Source organism: Saccopteryx bilineata, chromosome X (assembly GCF_036850765.1).
Source record: "Saccopteryx bilineata isolate mSacBil1 chromosome X, mSacBil1_pri_phased_curated, whole genome shotgun sequence".
NCBI classification, from domain to species: domain Eukaryota; kingdom Metazoa; phylum Chordata; class Mammalia; order Chiroptera; family Emballonuridae; genus Saccopteryx; species Saccopteryx bilineata.
In genome coordinates, this window is record NC_089502.1 from 91,230,940 (window position 1) to 91,249,614 (window position 18,675).

The following is an 18,675-nucleotide window of genomic DNA, read 5'->3' on the forward strand; positions in this document are numbered from 1 at the left end:
TACATTTCCACAAAGTTCTTTTTTTTGTGGGAGAGGGGTCATGTTTGAGTTTCTTTCTACAAATAGAAATTGAAAAATAGACAGACTGCAGAAAGGGAAGAACAAAAAATAGAACAGTGATATTGATGATACCATTCTAGGCAACTTTTTATATTTCCAAAAGTCTAGGGTTGATTCATAAGAGGTTCTTACACAAAATTTTATGGTCAGTTACCATGATAAAATTGCTGAGTTCTTCTTTCTACAGTAGAATCCTATTTCACTTTGCATATTATATGTTCCCTAAAAGCTAGTGGGAAAGGAATTTTTATAAATCAAATCATATGTTTCCCACACACTGAAACTGAAATTTTAGAGATGCTTTATTTTTATTCCCAGATAAAGTTCAATTGAGTTTCTGAATATGCTAGTTTTTGTTTCAAGACCTGTCCTAGCTACCACTGAAGTGAAATATCTAGATTTATTTGTACTACTAAGAAAGCAGAATTTAAAAGAGCCTCGAGAGGTAAATTCTTTTGAAACAACGTAGTAAGTTCCTAATTTATCTCTTATGACTATTAGTTTTGTTTACTTAGTTCTCAAAACTTAATGACTGCATGTGGTTTGAATTTTCACAAAACTATTAGGAAAACACTTTATGGATTATAGAATTTTATTAGTTTGAGAGTCAACCTCAGAGATGATTCATTATTAGAGACTAATTTTACAGACAAGGAGACTGAGGTTCAGAGAGATGTAGCAACCTGCTAAGATTGCTGCCAAGTTTGAGACAGAATTAAGAGCAAACAGAATTAGGGTTCTCTAACTACTCTCCCCAGTTCAAGGGTTTTTACTATACCAGGGGTCGACAATCTGTTTCTGCAAAGCGCCAGACAGGAAACATTTTAGGGTTTAGGCCATATGGTTTTCATTGCTACTACTCAGCTCTGCCGTTCTAGTGTAAAAGCAGCCATAGACAATACATACATGAATGTACATGCTGAATTTCAATAACTTTATATGTCAAAATAGGTGGTAGCTCAGATTTGGTACTCAGTCCATAGTTTGCTAATCCCTGTACTATATTACTGTTATTAAAGAGCTCTGATCTTATACAAGTAGTTTTTCAAATTGACTACTTTGTTAAACCCTTGATAGTTTTCTATCTAATCTAGTAGGTATACTTTAGTATGTTTTGAGAGTAAAACATATCAATTTTGAGTTAAGGCTAATCACAATATGTTAAGACAAGTAATATTAAAGATGCAATTTTGTGTGTGTGTGCGTGTGTGTGTGACAGAGACAGAGAGAGTCAGAGAGAGGGACAGACACAGGGACAGAGAGACAGTAAGGGAGAGAGATGAGAAGCATCAATTCTTTGTGGTGGCACCTTAGTTGTTCACTGATTGCTTTCTCATCTGTGCCTTGATGGAGGGGGGCTACAGCAGAATGAGTGATTCTTTGCTCAAGCCAGCAACAATGGGGTCATGTCTATGATCCCACGCTTAAGCCAGCGACCCTGTGCTCAAGCTGGTGAGCCCATGCTCAAGCCGGATGAGCCTGCATTCATGTAGGCAACCTCGAGGTTTTGAACCTGGGTCCTCCGTATCCCAGTCCGATGCTCTATCCACTGCGCCACTGCCTGGTCAGGCTAAAGATGCAATTTTCTACTGAGCATATTAACCTAGAAAGGAGAAGGTAGATTCTAAACTCAAGGAAAAAGAGAACTACAACTAAATAATTCTTAACTTAATTAAAATTATAGTTCATATGTCAAACATCAAAATGGAATGCGCTCAGCTAGATGATTTTGTATCTCATTTAAGGAAACAGAAAACAAGAAAACAGCTCAGACTTCTGCTAAGTTAAATTGCTAAATGAACTTAACAAGCCAACAAAGTAAGTAAGGAACATGAGAGTGTTCCTTGAAGTCAATAGCAAAGAACCAACATGCAGTCCCTTTTTGGTGCCTCGTAAGCGAGCTCAGCAACCATGAAGTTTGATAGGTGTAAGGGTAGCTACATTTTAACAAGTCTAAATACAAAACACACAAGTAGAAGATGTAGAATAACTGTTTATTTATTTTTTTTTTTTACCTAAATAGTAAGGTAACACACAGTCATAATGGACTATATTGAGGGGGGAAAGCCTATCACAGGGACATACAAATATGTGTGACACAGAATTCAAGGGAGGGTCATCTTATTATGATGCAGAATAATGAATGCAAAACATTAAGCTTGGAGAGGGTGAGGCTGAACTATGATAACCAAAAGGCTAGGAAATCATTCTAAGGTAAAAATGATAAAGGATTTCAATTGATTACATTTAAGATTATGTCCTACTGACATCTGTGTCAGTGGGTGGACTGAGTGAAAGCTGACCATCCTCCCAAGTGTGGGTGGGCCTTGTCCTATCAGCTGAAGGCCTGGATAGACCCAAAGGCTCACCCTCCCTGAGTATGAGAAAAATGACTTGGCCCAACTGCTGAGCTGGGATTTCAGTCCTCTCCTACTTTCAGATGGGAACAATCCTACCTGCTTCCCTGAGTCCCACCCAGCCTGCTAACTGCATGTCCTGGGATTGTGAGCCCCATAATCACATGATCCAGTTTCTTAAAATAAAAGTCCTTCTCTTTAAAAAAATATTAGGTCCTAAATGATGAGGTGAGATAATTCATTAAATCAGAAATTCTGATACCTGTCCATATAGCCACAGCCAAAGTTATCATTCAGTATAGTCAGCATAGCCTACACACATATGATACTCAAACATAAGCTAAACACAGGCCTAAAATCTGCAATTTTATAACATTAAGTCAAGATATATGACTAAAGAAGGCTATGCTATGTCCTCTGAAGAAAGTTATAAATGAGACTTGTAAGTGTAGTAGGTATGACTATATTTACAAGCAATTATATGGCATAGATATCTTTGGAATCCTTTTGGTCTGTGAAAAAGTACTTTATCAAGATGGTCTTTTGATTCACATAATAACTCCTAAAGGCCATACTGCTTATCTTAGGAAATAATAATTTTACATTTCAGAATCACAAATTAATAGAATTGCACTGTAAAATCAATATAGGAGGATCGAAATCACTTTAATTATTATTAACATTACTATTTTTTTGAGTGAGGAGGGGCGATAGTGAGACAGACTCCCGCATGCCTCCCCTCCCCCTGACTGGGATCCACCCGGCAACCCCCGTCTGGGGCTGATGCTCAAATTGACTGAGCAATCCTCAGCATCTGAGGCCGATGCTTGAACTAGTTGAATCACTGGCTGTGGGAAGAGACAAGGGAGAGAAGGGGAAGAGGGAGGAGAGAGAAGCATATGGTTGCTTTACTTATGTGCCCTGACCAGGAATCGAACCCAGGACGTCTGTAGTCCGGCCAACGCTCTATTCACTGAGCCAACTGGTCAGGGGCTAAAGGTGTATTTTAGATACTAGATTTCTGCTCTGAGTATCCACAACTGTTATGCTAACCGACTGCCTCTTCACAAATGCTCACTACAGGAGAGGGCTATGTGTAAATGTTGGCTTTTGTGAGGGCACAAAGGTCCTTGACATGTCCTTAAGCCAGCTCTTGTTAAATTAACAGAAAGGGGAAGAATGCCAAAAGGCAGCTACTAGAGCTTCCTGGTTGACCTCTCAAAAGGTGCTACATGGGTGTAAACATTACTCTTGGAGGTGCCAAGACTCTAGATAGCAGTGCTGTACAATAAGACTTCAAGCAAAGATAAGAATGCTCTATATCTCTGCTGTCCAATACAGAAGCTGTTAGTCACATGTGGTACCAAGCACTTGACACGAGGCTACTGAAACTGAGAAATCAATTTCAGGCCCTGTCCTGGTGTCTCAGTGAATAAAGCAATAACTGAGTGAGTCAGAGGTCGCAGTTTGACCCCCAGTTAGGGCATGTATAGAAGCAATCAGTGAATACATAACTAAATGGAACAACTAAGTGAAACGAGTTGATGCTTCTCTCTCTTCCCCTCTCCCTGTCTATCTCTCTCTCCATTCTTTTTGTCCCCCCCTCAAATCAATGGAAAAATTAATAAAAGAAATAAAATTCAAAATCTTATTTAAATTAATAAATTAAAATTTAAATAGTTACATATGTCTAGTGGCTACTGCATTGGATAGTGCAGCTCTATAAAGTACTGGAAAACAGCATGCCTAAACAAAGTTTGTCTAGTTCTGCAAAGTTCAAGAGCCCTAGAGACCAACTGGCAAGTCAGAGACACATGCAGACTATACTTCTGCAATTTGAAAAATCAATGAATGAAAACTGTAGGAAGTTATCAGGAATCTCCCTTACTCTCTATATACAATATATAAATGATTCTATCCCCAAAACTGAGTTGCATAGATTCAACTCATCATGTCCTGAACTGACAGCAATGTTGCTTCTATTTATACAGAATGTCTTTGACATACTTCACTGTAGGGAAATTTGCTTTCTAAATATAGAAATAATTCATGAAGCAAAGGGGTTGATTTCTAGAACACATTCCCTCCTGAGCCTCTTCTCTAGGGTGACAAGTTCAGACATTCACAGACTCCCGGCTATGTCTCCCTCGTCCTTACCACCTCCCCCTCCCCTGTTGCTCAGCAACTCCTTCAAGTAGGTGAGAGCCAGGGTTCGAGTACTGCTGTGTCTCCTTAAGAGACACACAATACAGGAGACAAGATGGCGATGGAGTAGGCGGACGTACCAACTTCCACCTCCCAGAACCAAAGTGGATTACAAACTAATTTTAAGAACCATTATCTGGAAAAACCAACTTTGGACTAAACTAAGAGGACTCTTCAAACAAGGAACACAGAAGCCACACTGAGACTGGTAGGAAAAACAGAAACGTGGAGAGGGCTGCCCAGCTCCTCGCAGCAAATGGCAGCTGAAAGAGACTCGTGTGGCGGGAAGTGAGTTTAGCAGAGAGGGGAGGGTCCTGAGTCCCAGGAACAAAGCCTCAGCCTGCAGCCCCAGAGCCTAGAAGAAGTGTATGGACAGTATTTAGCTGGAAACAAGTCAGGATACTGTTTGTGAGAAAGAGACAGATTTCTCAGACCCAGAATTCTTCTTAAAGGGACCGTGCAGAAAACTTCTCTCACAACCACACACCTGGGGCTCTAGGGGACAGGGAGAGAGGAGAGGAGCAGAGTAGCAGGAAGAGAGTGTAATCTCGGAGGCACAGGGAAAAACAGTTTGAAAGGCAGCTACCCTAACCTCTGGGACGAGTCACTCCCCAAATCTGAAGTGAACATTTCCCCTGGAAACAGCAATACCAGCAAAGGGAAGCAGGCCACCAGCTAAACAAGCTCTCCCACGGCACTCAGAGCAGAGTCGCTTAGAAGGAGGGAGCTTTTGGGACTACAGTAGTGAGTCTTAGGGTCTGAGCTACAGCGTCCCCACACACACGGCTGAAAGCTTGCCCGAAGGTGGGCGGTGGCGGGGTGCGGTTCTGTTGGCAAAGGCGGAAGCTGGCAGACCATCGCTGAGGCCCAGGTGTGAGCTCAGTCTTGCCCGACTGGGGAGAAGAAGACGTGCATAAGTAATTAAGCCTGCCTGACCTGTGGTGGCACAGTGGATAAAGCGTCGACCTGGAAATGCTGAGGTTGCCGGTTCAAAACCCTGGGCTTGCCTGGTCAAGGCACATATGGGAGTTGATGCTTCCAGCTCCTCCCCCCTTCTCTCTCTCTCTCTCTCTCTCTCTCTCTTTAAAAATAAAAAAAAAAGTAGTTAAGCCCAGCTGTGGGCTGCCTGCAATCCAGCCTGCGGGGAAAGGGCAGGAGCCCTGGAAGGGTGGAGAAACACCCTTGAGCAAGGGCGCAGGAGCGCAGCCTTGCTGCACCTGTGGAACTGAGGTTTGTGGCCTGACTTGGGAGCCGGCTCCTCCCGTGGGGCTGGAGCCAAAAGCCCAGAACAAGCAGAGTACCGCTACCGAGCATGGGCACGCAGTCCTGCCTGGCCTGCGGAGCCAAGGCTGGCAGCTGTCCCATGAGTGGGCTCTTCCTGCAAGGGCAGGGCGAAAGCCTGGAATGAGGCAGAGACCTGCAGCTGAACAAAGGTGCTCACCCCTTCCCTCAGGGTGGAGCATAATGCCACCCATGGGGGCGAGGCAAAGGCCAAGGCCACTGAGGCTTGTACGCCTGAGCACGTGATCACAGCCACTCCCATGAAGGAGAGGCGGAAACCACAGCAACAGCCCAAGTGGGCAGGCACCGGAAACGCCCATACCCGAACGCCCTAGCCAGCAACAGCAGAGGGGGTGGCGGGCCTGCAGACAGACCACACCTAGGGAACACAGAGGCCACACCCAGTGGACTCCAGTGGCCAACACCTTCTTTTATATATTCAAAATGAGAAGGCAGAGAAATGTAACACAAATGAATCAAGAGAAATCCTCAGAAAAGGACCTGAAAGAGTCAAATATAACCAAATTAACAGATAAAGAATTTAAATTAACGATGATTAGGATGCTCAAAGATATTAGAACAATAATAGATGGTCATTACGAACACCTAAATAAAGAGATAGCAGGTATAAAAAAGGACATTGAAAGAATAAAAAAGAATCAGTCAGAAATGACACATACAATATCAGAAATGAAGAACACAATGGAAGGAATTAAAAGCAGGATGGATGAAACTGAGAATCAAATCAGCGAGTTAGAGGACAAGATAAATGAAGGCATGGAAGCAGAGCAGAAAAAAGAAAAGAGACTCAAAAAGTCTGAGGAAACCCTAAGACAACTCTGTGACAACATGAAGAGAAATAACATCTGCATCATAGGGGTTCCTGAAAAAGAAGAGAAAGAACAAGGGATGGAGACTTTGTTCAAACATATATTAGCTGAAAACTTCCCTCAATTAAGGCAGTGAAACATCTCACAAGTTCAAGAAGCACAGAGAACTCCAATAAAGAAAAACCCAAAGAAATCAACACCAAGACACATCATAATGAAAATACCAAAGCTAAGTGATAAAGAGAAAATATTAAAAGCTGCTAGAAAGCCCTGGCCGGTTGGCTCAGCGGTAGAGCGTCGGCCTGGCGTGTGGGGGACCCGGGTTCAATTCCCGGCCAGGGCACATAGGAGAAGTGCCCATTTGCTTCTCCACCCCCTCCCCCTTCTTCCTCTCTGTCTCTCTCTTCCCCTCCCGCAGCCAAGGCTCCACTGGAGCAAAGATGGCCCGGGCGCTGGGGATGTCTCCTTGGCCTCTGCCCCAGGCGCGGCAGAGCATCGCCCCCTGGTGGGCAGAGCATCGCCACTGGTGGGCGTGCTGGGTGGATCCCGATCGGGCGCATGCGGGAGTCTGTCTGACTGTCTCTCCCTGTTTCCAACTTCAGAAAAATACAAAAAAAAATAATAATAATAAAAAAAATAAAAGCTGCTAGAGAAAAAAAGACTATCACCTACAAAGGAGCCCGCATAAGGATGACTTCTGACTTCTCAAAAGAAATACTTGAGGCCAGAAGGGAATGGCAAGAAATATTCAAAGTAATGCAGAACAAGAGCCTACAACCAAGACTACTTTATCCAGCAAGGCTATCGTTTAAAATTGAAGGAGAAATAAAAAGCTTTCCAGACAAAAACAAACAAACAAACAAAAAAAAAAACAACCTCAAGGAATTCACTACAACCAAACCAAGGCTGCAAGAAATGCTAAGGGGCCTGTTGTAAACAGATCAAAGAAGAAAAAGAATATAGAAAAAGTGGAATACAGTTTTAAACAATAAAATGGCAATAAACAATTACATATCAATAATAACCTTAAATGTAAATGGATAAAATGATCCACTCAAAAGACATAGGGTAGCTTTGTGGATAAGAAAACAGGAACCATACATATGCCGTTCTACAAGAGACACACCTTAAAACAAAAGATGCACATAGACTAAAGATAAAAGGATGGAAAAAATATATATATTTCATGAAAATAGGCATGAAAAAAAAGCTGGGGTAGCAATACTTATATCAGAAAAAATGGACTTTAAAACAAAGACTATAGTAAGAGATAATGAAGGTCACTACATAATGATAAAGGAGCAATCCAACAGGAAGATATAACTGTTATAAATATCTATGTACCTAATAGAGGAGCACCTAAATATATGAAGCAGACTGTGATGGATTTAAAGGGTGAGAACAACAGCAATACTATAATAGTAGGGGATTTCAATACCCCACTAACATCACTAGATAGATCCTTAAGAAAGAAAATTAACAAGGAAACATCAGACTTAAAGGACATACTAGATCAACTCGATTTAATAAATATCTTCAGAACCTTTCACCCTAAAGCAGCAGAATATACATTCTTTTCATGTGCTCCTGGTACATTCTCTAGGATAGACCACATGTTAGGGCACAAAAGTGGTCTCAACAAATTTAAGAAGATTGAAATCATATCAAGCACTTCCTATGATCACAGTGGCATGAAACTAGAAATCAACCACAACAGAAAAACTGAAAAATACTCAAACACTTGGAAACCAAATAGCATGTTATTAAATAACAATGAGTTAACAATGAGATCAAAGTAGAAATTAAAAATTTCCTAGAAACGAACGATAACGAGTATACATCAACTCAAAATTTATGGAACATAGCAAAAGCAGTCCTGAGAGGGAAGTTCATAGCATTACAGGCATACCTCAAGAAGCTAGAAAAAGCTCAAATAACTTGCCCCTGCATCTAAAAGAACTAGAAACAGAACAACAAGTAAAGCCCAGAGCTAGTAGAAGGAAGGAAATAATAAAGATCAGAGCAGAAATAAATGGCAAAGAGGCTAAAGAAACAATACAGAGAATCAATGAAACCAGGAGCTGGTTCTTTGAAAAGGTAAACAAGATCAATGGACCTTTAACCAAACTCACCAAGAAAAAAAGAGAGAGGACTCAAATAAATAAAATTAGAAATGAGAGTGGAGAAATAACAACTGACACACAGAAATACAAAATATTGTAAGAAAATACTATGAAGAACTGTACGTGAAAAAACTAGACAACTTAGATAAAATGAACAAATTCCTGGAAACATATAATCTTCCAAAAATTTACCTGGAAGAATCAGAAAACCTAAACAGACCAATTACAACAACTGAGATTCAAACAGTTATCAAAAAACTCCCAAAAAAGAAAAGTCCTGGGCCTGATGGTTTCATAAGTGAATTCTACCAAATATTAAAAGAACTTACTCCTATCCTTCTCAAAATTTTAAGACGAAAAAATACTTCCAAGCTTTTTTTTATGAGGTGTGTATAATTCTGATTCCAAAACCAGGCAAAGACAACACAAAGAAAGAAAATTATAGGCCAATATCCCTGATGAATGTAGATGCTAAAATCCTCAACAAAATATTAGCAACCGGATCCAGCAATATATAAAAAAAATCATACACCATGATCAAGTGGGATTTATTCTGGGGAGGCAAGGCTGGTACAATATTCGCAAATCAATCAATGTGATTCATCACATAAACAAAAGGAAGGAGAAAAAGCACATGATAATTGCAATAGATGCAGAAAAAGCATTTGATAAAATCCAGCACCCATTCATGATCAAAACTCTCAGCAAAGTGGGGATATTGGGAACATACCTCAACATGATAAAGGCCATCTATGGCAAACCCACAGCCAACATCATACTCAATGGGTAAAATTTAAAAGCAATCCCCTTAAGATCAGGAACAAGTCAGGGGTGCACTCTTTCACCACTCTTATTCAACATAGTCCTGAAAGTCCTAGCCACAGCAATCAGACAAGAAAAAGAAATAAAAGGCATCCAAATTGGAAAGGAAGAAGTAAAACTATCATTATTTGCTGATGATATGATATTGTATATATAGAAAACCCTAAAGTCTCAGTCAAAAAACTACTAGACCTGATAAATGAATTTAGCAAGGTGGCAGGATATAAAATTAATACTCAGAAATCAGAGGCATTTTTATACACTAACAATGAATTGTCAGAAAGAGAAATTAAGGATACAATCCCCTTTACCATTGCAACCAAAAAAAAAAAAAGTACCTAGGAATAAATTTAACCAGGGAGATTAAAGACTTGTACTCGGAAAATTATAAAACTTTGATAAAAGAAATCAGGGAAGATACAAACAAGTGGAAATAAATACCGTGCTCATGATTAGGAAGAATAAACATCATTAAAATGTGTATATTACCCAAAGCAATTTATAAATTCAATGCAATACAGATTTAATTACCAATCACTTACTTCAAAGATAGAGAACACATATTCCAAAACTTTATATGGAACCAAAAGAGAACAGGAATAGCCTCAGCAATCTTGAAAAGGAAGAATAAAGTGGGAGGTATCACACTTCCAGATATCAAGTTATACTACAAGGCCATGTACTCAAAACAGCCTGGTACTGGCATAAGAACAGGCATATAAATCAATGGAACAGAACAGAGAACCCAGAAATAAACCCACAGCTCTATGGACAACTGGTATTTGACAAAGGAGGTAAGAGCACACAATGGAGTAAAGACAGCCTCTTTAATAAATGGTATTGGGAAAATTAGACAGCTACCTGTAAAAAAATGAAACTAGACCACCAACTTACACGATTCACAAAAATAAACTCAAAATAGATAAAAGACTTAAATGTAAGCTGTGAAATTATAAGCATCTTAGCAGAAAACATAGGCAGTAATCTCTCCGACATCTCTCGCAGTGATATATTTGCCGATTTATCTCCAAGAGCAAGTGAAATAAAAGACAGGATAAACAAATGGGAGTATATCAAACTAAAAAGCTTCTGCACAGCTAAAGACAATGAGAACAGAATAAAAGACAAACTACACAATGGGAGATCATATTTGATAATACATCTGATAAGGGGTTAATAACCAAAATTTATAAAGAACTTGTAAATCTCAACACCAGGAAGACAAACAATCCAATCAAAAATGGGCAAAAGAAATGAATAGACACTTCTCCAAAGAGGACATAAAGATGGCCAATAGGCATATGAAAAAATGCTCAACATCACTAATCATTAAAGAAATACAAATTAAAACCACAATGAGATATCACCTCACACCAGTCAGAATGGCGCTCATCATTAAAAGAACACAGAATAAGTGCTGGTGAGGATGTGAAGAAAAGGGAACCCTCCTGAACTGCTGGTGGGAATGCATACTGGTGCAGCCACTGTGGAAAACAGTGTGGAGATTCCTCAAGAAATTAAAAATCGAACTGCCTTTTGACCCAGCTATACCACTGTTAGGAATATACTCCAAGAACACCATAGCACTGTTTGAAAAGAAGAAATGGACCCCCATGTTTATGGCAGCATTGTTCACAATAGCGAAGATCTGGAAACAGCCCAAGTGTCGGTCAGTGGATGAGTGGATTAAAAAGCTTTGGTACATATATACTATGGAATACTACTCAGCCATAAGAAATGATGACATCGGATCATTTACAACAACATGGATGGACCTTGATAACATTATACTGAGCGAAATACGTAAATCAGAAAAAACTAAAAACTATATGATTCCATACATAGGTGGGACATAAAAATGAGACTGAGAGACATGGATAAGAGGGTGTTGGTTATGGGGTGGGGGTGAGGAGAGGAAGGGGGTTGGGGGAGGGGAGGGGCATAAAGAAAACCAGTTAGAAGGTGACGGAAGACAACTGGACTTTGGGTGGTGGGAATGCAGCATAATCAAATGTCAAAATAAGCTAAAGATGTTTTCTCTGAATGTATGTACCCTGATTTATCAATGTCACCCCATTAAAATAAAAAAAAGAGGCACACACAGCACAGATTTTCTAGAAAGCCTAGATAGCACAGTCTGTCCCATGCATTCTAACATTCAGTGTGAGAAAATAGGATTCTCATATCTAGACCCACACTCAGGCCTGTGTAGTTTATCAAAGGAATTATTGTTTCTAGAGGATTTTGAAAACTGAAGTATTAAAATTCTAGAGCTTAGCATTAAAGGGCAAAAACCAAAACAAAGACCCAACAACCCAATACCAACATATGAAATGTCTGGCAACCAAAATGGGGAAAAGAAAATTTTCATCATCATTCACAGATATAAAATAAAATAATGAAATAAAGGAGAATAAAAAGTGCATAATAATAATTCAAATCACATGCATGGTTCCATAAACTTTTTAGAATCTAGTTTGAAAGACAGCCTGAAAATGATGTTATTGTTTTCTATTTACCCAAATAATTTTCTCATTAGGGATTTGTTGTCTCCTGCATCCTTCTGTAGAAGTTAAATGCCAAAATGAAAGTACAAATATGGAAAGAAACAATTTCTGTTTGTAGAGTATTGATACTATTAAAACCAATAATGAGTAATTGTCTTGAAATTTCAGCAAAGTAAAACAAGTAATGTTTTATATTCTGGCATGGAATGGTTTCACAAAACTTTCTAAATGAGAAAAAGGTTCAACTGCAAAATTAAAAAACTCACTAGCAAATTACCTGCTTGGGTATAAACCTTTTGGAGGCTTATTTATAAAGATAAAAAATCTTAAATATGGCCTTGGCTGGTTGGCTCAATGGTTGAGTGTCGGCCGGGTGTGTGGATGTCCTGGGTTTGTTTCCTGGTCAGGGCACACAGGAGAATCACCCGTCTGCTTCTCCACCCCCCCTTGCTTCTCTCTCTCTCTTCCCCTGTTGCAGTCATGGCTCAATTGCAGCAAGTTTGCCCAGGGCTCTGAGGATGGCTCCATGGCCTCCATCTCAGGTTCTAAGAAGAGCTTGATTGCTGAGCAATGGAGCAATGCCCCAGATGGGCAGAGCATCGCCCCCTGGTGGGCTTGCCGAATGGATCTTGGTCAGGGTGCATGCAGAAGTCTGTCTATGCCTCTCCTCTCCCTGAATACAAAGAAAAAAAAATCTTAAATATGTGTATACACTTTGCAGCCCTGGCCATTTGGCTCGGTGGTAGAGTGTCGGCCTGGTGTGTGGAAGTCCTGGGTTCAATTCTTGGTCAGGGCACAGAGGAGAAGTGCCCATCTGCTTCTCCACCCTTCCCCCTCTCCTTTCTCTCTATCTCTCTCTTCTCCTCCCACAGCCAAGGCTCCATTGAAGCAAGTTGGCCTGGATGCTGAGGATGGCTCCATAACTTCCACCTCAGGCACTAGAATGGCTCCCGTTGCAATGGAGCAATGCCCCAGATGGGAAGAGCATTGCCCCCTACTGGGCATGCTGGGTGGATCCTGGCTGGGTGCATATAGGAGTCTATCTCTCTGCCTCCCCGCTTCTCACTTCAGAAAAAAAAAATGTGTATACACGTTGATGTCAACAATTCCAGTAGCAGAGCAGTTACCTTAAGAATATAATCAAAGCTATACAAAGTTTTATTAATGAAAATAGTCAATGTAATAGTATTTATGGCCATGGAAAATTGGAAGCAATCTTTTTGACTAACCACTGATTAATTAAATTATGATATGTACATATGATGGATTTTTTTGTAGAACCACTCCAGTTTGTGATTTAGAGTAATAACTCTCAATAAGGTGAACATATCAGAATCACCAATGGAGCTTTCTCAATAAACACACACCCTTTCCTTCTACATGCCTGGGGCTGAAGGAGGTAGTGGTGGTCTCTTGGATGAGTTGAGAGGTGCAGTGAGCCACTGTTACTATGGAAATGTGTCTTTTTCCTCAAGTGTGCCAAAATGCAAGACAGTATTTAAGAATACTTGTCACATGGCATAGAAAAGTGGGTTATGTGAAATCATATGGCATAAAAGTAACCACTTTAAAGCGTACAGTTCAGTGATACTTAGTAGATTCACAATGCTGTGCAGCCACCACTTGTTCACTTCCAAAATATCTCCAGTTCCCCTTTTCCCAATCCCTATACCATTAAGCAGTCACTACCCCATAGCAGAAAACCACCAATTTGCTTTCTCTCTATATGGATTTATGGTTATAAATACCTAGGCTAGATAATGCAAATAAACAGAATTATCCAATATGTTGCCTTTTATGTCTTTTATTGCATGTGGATAGACAACTCTCCCAGACCAATTATTGAAAAGACTGAATTGCCTTGACACTTTTGTTGAGAATCAGCAGCCCATAAATGTAAGGGTTTATTCCTGAACTCTTAATTCTGTCCCATGATCTACACGTCTATTTTTACACCGCAACAGTATCACAGTGTCCTGATAACTATTGTAAGAGTCTAAATTGGAAAGTATGAGCCTTCCAACTTTGTTTTTTACAGACTATTTTGGCTATTCTAGGTCCTTTGCATTTCCATATAAGTTTTAGGGTCAGTTTGTTGATTTCTGCTTAAACTTTGAGAAGGATTTTGTTTAATCTATAGATCTATTTGGGAAAAATTGTCACCTTAACAACCCACGAACATTAACTACCTCTCCACTTATCTAGATCTTGAATTTCTCTCAGAAATGTTAGTGTGCAAGTCTTATACTTTTGTTAATTTTATTCTTAAATATTTCATTCTGATGCTATTGTGAATAGAATTGTTTCCTAATTTCATTTTCAGATTGTTCATTGCTCATATACAGAAATACAACTCAATTTTAGATACTGATCTTATTATATCCTGTGACCTTGCTAAACTTATTTCTAATAGTTTTTTGAGGATTCCTTAGAATTTTCTACATACAGAATCATGTCATTATAAACAGAGACAATTTTACATTCTTTCAAATCTGGATGCCTTTTATTTTGTTTTCTTGCTTAATTATACTAGAGCCTGAGTATCTGTATTTTTATTAAGTTCCCAGGTGATGTTGCTGGTCTGGGGAATCACACTCAAGCCACTGCTCTAAAGAACGTGTATCGCATAATGACCATGATACTAGAGGAGAGTAATGGAAGACAAGTGCATCTCATAATTTATAACAAGTATAAGATCCTCTCTTTCTAGATACTGTAAAGGAAAATGATTGAAATGATCAAAAATGCCTAAAATAGAGATTATCCAATGAAAGTTTTTGTGTTCTATATACATAAAAAGCTTTTAAAAACCTCAGAATGTTAATGTCAATAACTGGTAAAAAGCTAAAATGGTATGGAGTGTCCATTAAGGAATTATAAATAAGAGTACTAAATAAGAGTACTAAATAAGTGTCCATTAAGGAGTTATAAATAAGAGTACTAAATCAAAGGTATTAACATTAAAATCCTAATGAAACAGCAGCAACTACAACAATGTTAATAGTAAACAATATTTACGGAGCACTTATGACTGCTAGGTACTGTTGTAACTGTTGTAATGTATTAATTCATTAAAATTGTACAACAATGCTATCAGTTAGCTACACTACTCACAAACATTAGGGGATATTTGATTGCTTCATATTCATTTTGAAATATCCCCTAATGTTTGTGAGCAATATATTATCACTATCGCTATTTTATAGCTAAGGAAGTTGAGGCATAGAGAATTTAAATAACTTGCTCAAGTTTACACAGCTTGTTAGTGTCAGAGCCAGGAATCACATAAGGCAATAGCTCCAGACTCTTTCCCATAATGCTGTACTCCTCTTTCTTCTTGTCACCAACAATAAAAATTCCCTATCTCTGACTAAGAATAAAAGCAATTTTCTACTGCTTTCTGTGAACTTCCCTTTTAGTCACTTCAAAGGGAGTCATTACAATTTAGTTGTTGTCCACCATTTGAGAAGCTTAAAAACAGTGTCTAGGTGGAAGGCTGGATACTTAGGTACTCATTTGTGAAAACAACTTTTGTGGTGGGCCTCTGGAATCCAGGGAAATTGCAACCTCTGTTCTAGAAGCTCATGGAAGAGACAGAGTGTGGAGAAATACTTCCCGAAGGAGGGTAGGTGTAGCATGTTTTAACTGGAGTGGATGAATCACTCAAAGGAATACAGCTGTAGCAGAAGCTGGAAAACTCCTAATGCTGCTGATGTTCCTAATTCAAGGTTGTCTGGCGGGTCATGAAACTTTAAATATCCCTGCAAAGGGATGTGGTAAATTCACATGACCCTTTCTGCTGTGACAGCTTGGCCCTGTCCAAATAAATCTTAGTCACCACTCTGACTATTTTAGATCCAAGTCTGATTTTGTGCCACTGGGAGAAACATAGCACATGTTTGTTGTAATGGGGCAACCCTGAGCCTTGTACTTGGGCAATGAAAGGTTCAGCCCCAGAGTAATGTCACATAGGCCTAAATAGCATTTGAGTTAAGATGGCCTTAGGAAAGAATTGAGAAAGTAGTATAATTCATGTTTCTAGGGGCAAGGAGAACTAACTTCAAAACCAGCTGACCAAAATTCACTTTGAATAATAAGATTTTTTTTGTAGGCTGTACTGGTTCAGTTGTGTATCAAAACAAAAAAATTAAAGTCTTGGGAAACTTCTTTGGGCACCATCTTAATAATTATTTTTGCCAATGACTTGTAAGACAAAGAGAGAAAAGCCTGTTTGAACCCTTGCTGCAAAAATAACTGGGAGGAAGGCTTAACTGGGAATAACCATCATCAACAATGATAAAATTCCCTTGTCCAAGAGAACTTCCTGCAATGCTGGAAATGTCCTGTACCTACACTGTCCAATACAGTAGCCACTAGCCACATATGATTATTGAGCACTTGAAGTGTGCTAGTGTAAATGAGGAACTGATCTTTCCATTTTATTTAATTTTAATTAATTTATATTTAAATCACTACATGTGCCTTGAGGCTATCATGTTGGACAGTTTGGCTCCATAGCATAATGTGGCCTACAAAGGTTCTCTAAAATTCATATAAATGTTTTCATAACTCTAGCGTTGTATATAATCATTCACATATTTCAGTGCTTGAATAATAGTTTGTAATATCATTACAACTTGTGGCATCTGAAAATACTCACAAAGACGAGTTTTATAGTTGGCAAGAGTCACATGGCTAAAGACTGCTATACATTCATTTGGAGGACAGGGTTAAAATTTTTTACAGTAATCAAAAGCAGGTCAAACATAAGTTAATTTCAAGACCAAAACATAACAGAATTTCCTCTGTTGGGGGAAGGGAGAAATGTTCTCCCATACAATTTTTGCTTAGTGCTGAAAAGACTCATTATTTTATGTTAGGTCTTTTAAAAAACCTTTTAAAGTCAAATGGGCTTCCCATATGGAGTAACTACAATTTTTTTTCTTTTTTTGGTGTGGTGAAGGATAAAAAGAGTGGTAAAAGTGGAAAGGTACCTAGAAGAATAAAAAAGGATGAGAAAAGTAATCAAAATATTTCCCAATAGACCAAAGTAGTGGGTTTTTTTACTGCTTTGTGATAGTTGTTCAGTCCTCGTTCCAATCCTAATTCGGTGTTATTTCCACTGAACTGAATTTACACACTTTTTCTTAAAATTATTTATTTATTTATTTATTTATTTATTTATTTATTTATTTATTTTAGAGACAGAGCGAGAGTCAGAGAGAGAGATAGATAGGGACAGATAGACAGGAACGGAAAGAGATGAGAAGCATCAATCATCAGTTTTTCGTTGCAACACCTCAGTTGTTCATTGATTGCTTTCTCATATGTGCCTCGACCGTGGGCCTTCAGCAGACCGAGTAACCCCTTGCTCGAGTCAACGACCTTGGGTCCAAGCTAGTGAGCTTTTGCTCAAATCAGATGAGCCGCGCTCAAGCTGGCGACTCGGGGTCTTGAACCTGGGTCCTTCCGCATCCCAGTCCAATGGTCTATCCACTATGCCACCGCCTGGTCAGGCTACACACTTTTTTTTTTTTGGTCAAAATATTTGTTTGAGAAAATGTGGCCTAGATTCATATTCAACAAGAATATATAATAATAGTAAATTGCTGTTTTTAAAGTAATTTTATTTCTGCTATGAATTTTAAAAATACAAATTTAGAATATGATTAATTTTCCTTTTATTATAACTTATTATTTAGATTCGTACTTAGATATTACCTTACATGACTTAAAAAACTAAAATCTTATTGAAATGGTGCTAATTTTTGGAAGTGAGAATTTACCTATAAGAAAAATAATGATCAACAGTAGGACATATAATGATCACGGGCCCCAAGACAGAATAAAAACATTATCATCAACTGTATCTGCCTGGCTTTTTGGTAATTTCTTTAATTTACCTTTAGTTTCCTCCTTGCATTGAATTTCCTCAGCTGCTCTACTGTTTCCGGAAGATGAATCTTATAGGCATAACGATCTCTCTCCTATAAAACAAGAAAGATAATGAACATCTGTAACTGTTTAAAGAAGTGAAGAAGCTTAACCTAAAACAAGATAAAGTCCAAATTCCTAAATGTGAAACTTAGATTGAATTCTAAGAGACTGGAGATTTTATTCCATGATACTGGTAAACATTCCCAAATGAGACACATTAACATCAAAACTAATAGAAAAATAAATTTTATTTTCATCAATAATAAAGGGATGAAATAATGGGTCATGTAATTTTCAGATATATGGCTAAAATAATTAATTATATAATGATTAAGGTATTAAGTTTCCTTGTACATAATCTTGCTAGATAAAATGAGCATTTGAAAAATTAAGAGGGAGGACATGGGAGGGAGGGAGGGAGAGAGTTAGGGGAGGGGGAGGGGCACAGAGAACTAGATAGAGGGTGGCGGAGAACAATCTGACTTTGGGCGAGGGGTATGCAACATAATTTAATGACAAAATAACCTAGACATGTTTTCTTTGAATATATGTA

The 18,675-nt window shown here is 38.8% G+C and overlaps 1 protein-coding gene across 10 annotated transcripts in view; it reads right to left on the reverse strand.

The window, feature by feature from the left end:
* Positions 1–18,675, reverse strand: part of CASK (calcium/calmodulin dependent serine protein kinase) — a 493,794-nt gene that overhangs the window by 157,220 nt on the left and 317,899 nt on the right. For all 10 annotated transcript variants that reach the window (XM_066250386.1, XM_066250384.1, XM_066250381.1 and 7 more), the window contains exon 9: positions 18,089–18,172. In XM_066250386.1, the coding sequence (XP_066106483.1) occupies positions 18,089–18,172 (84 nt within the window). The remainder of the gene's footprint in view (positions 1–18,088; positions 18,173–18,675) is intronic.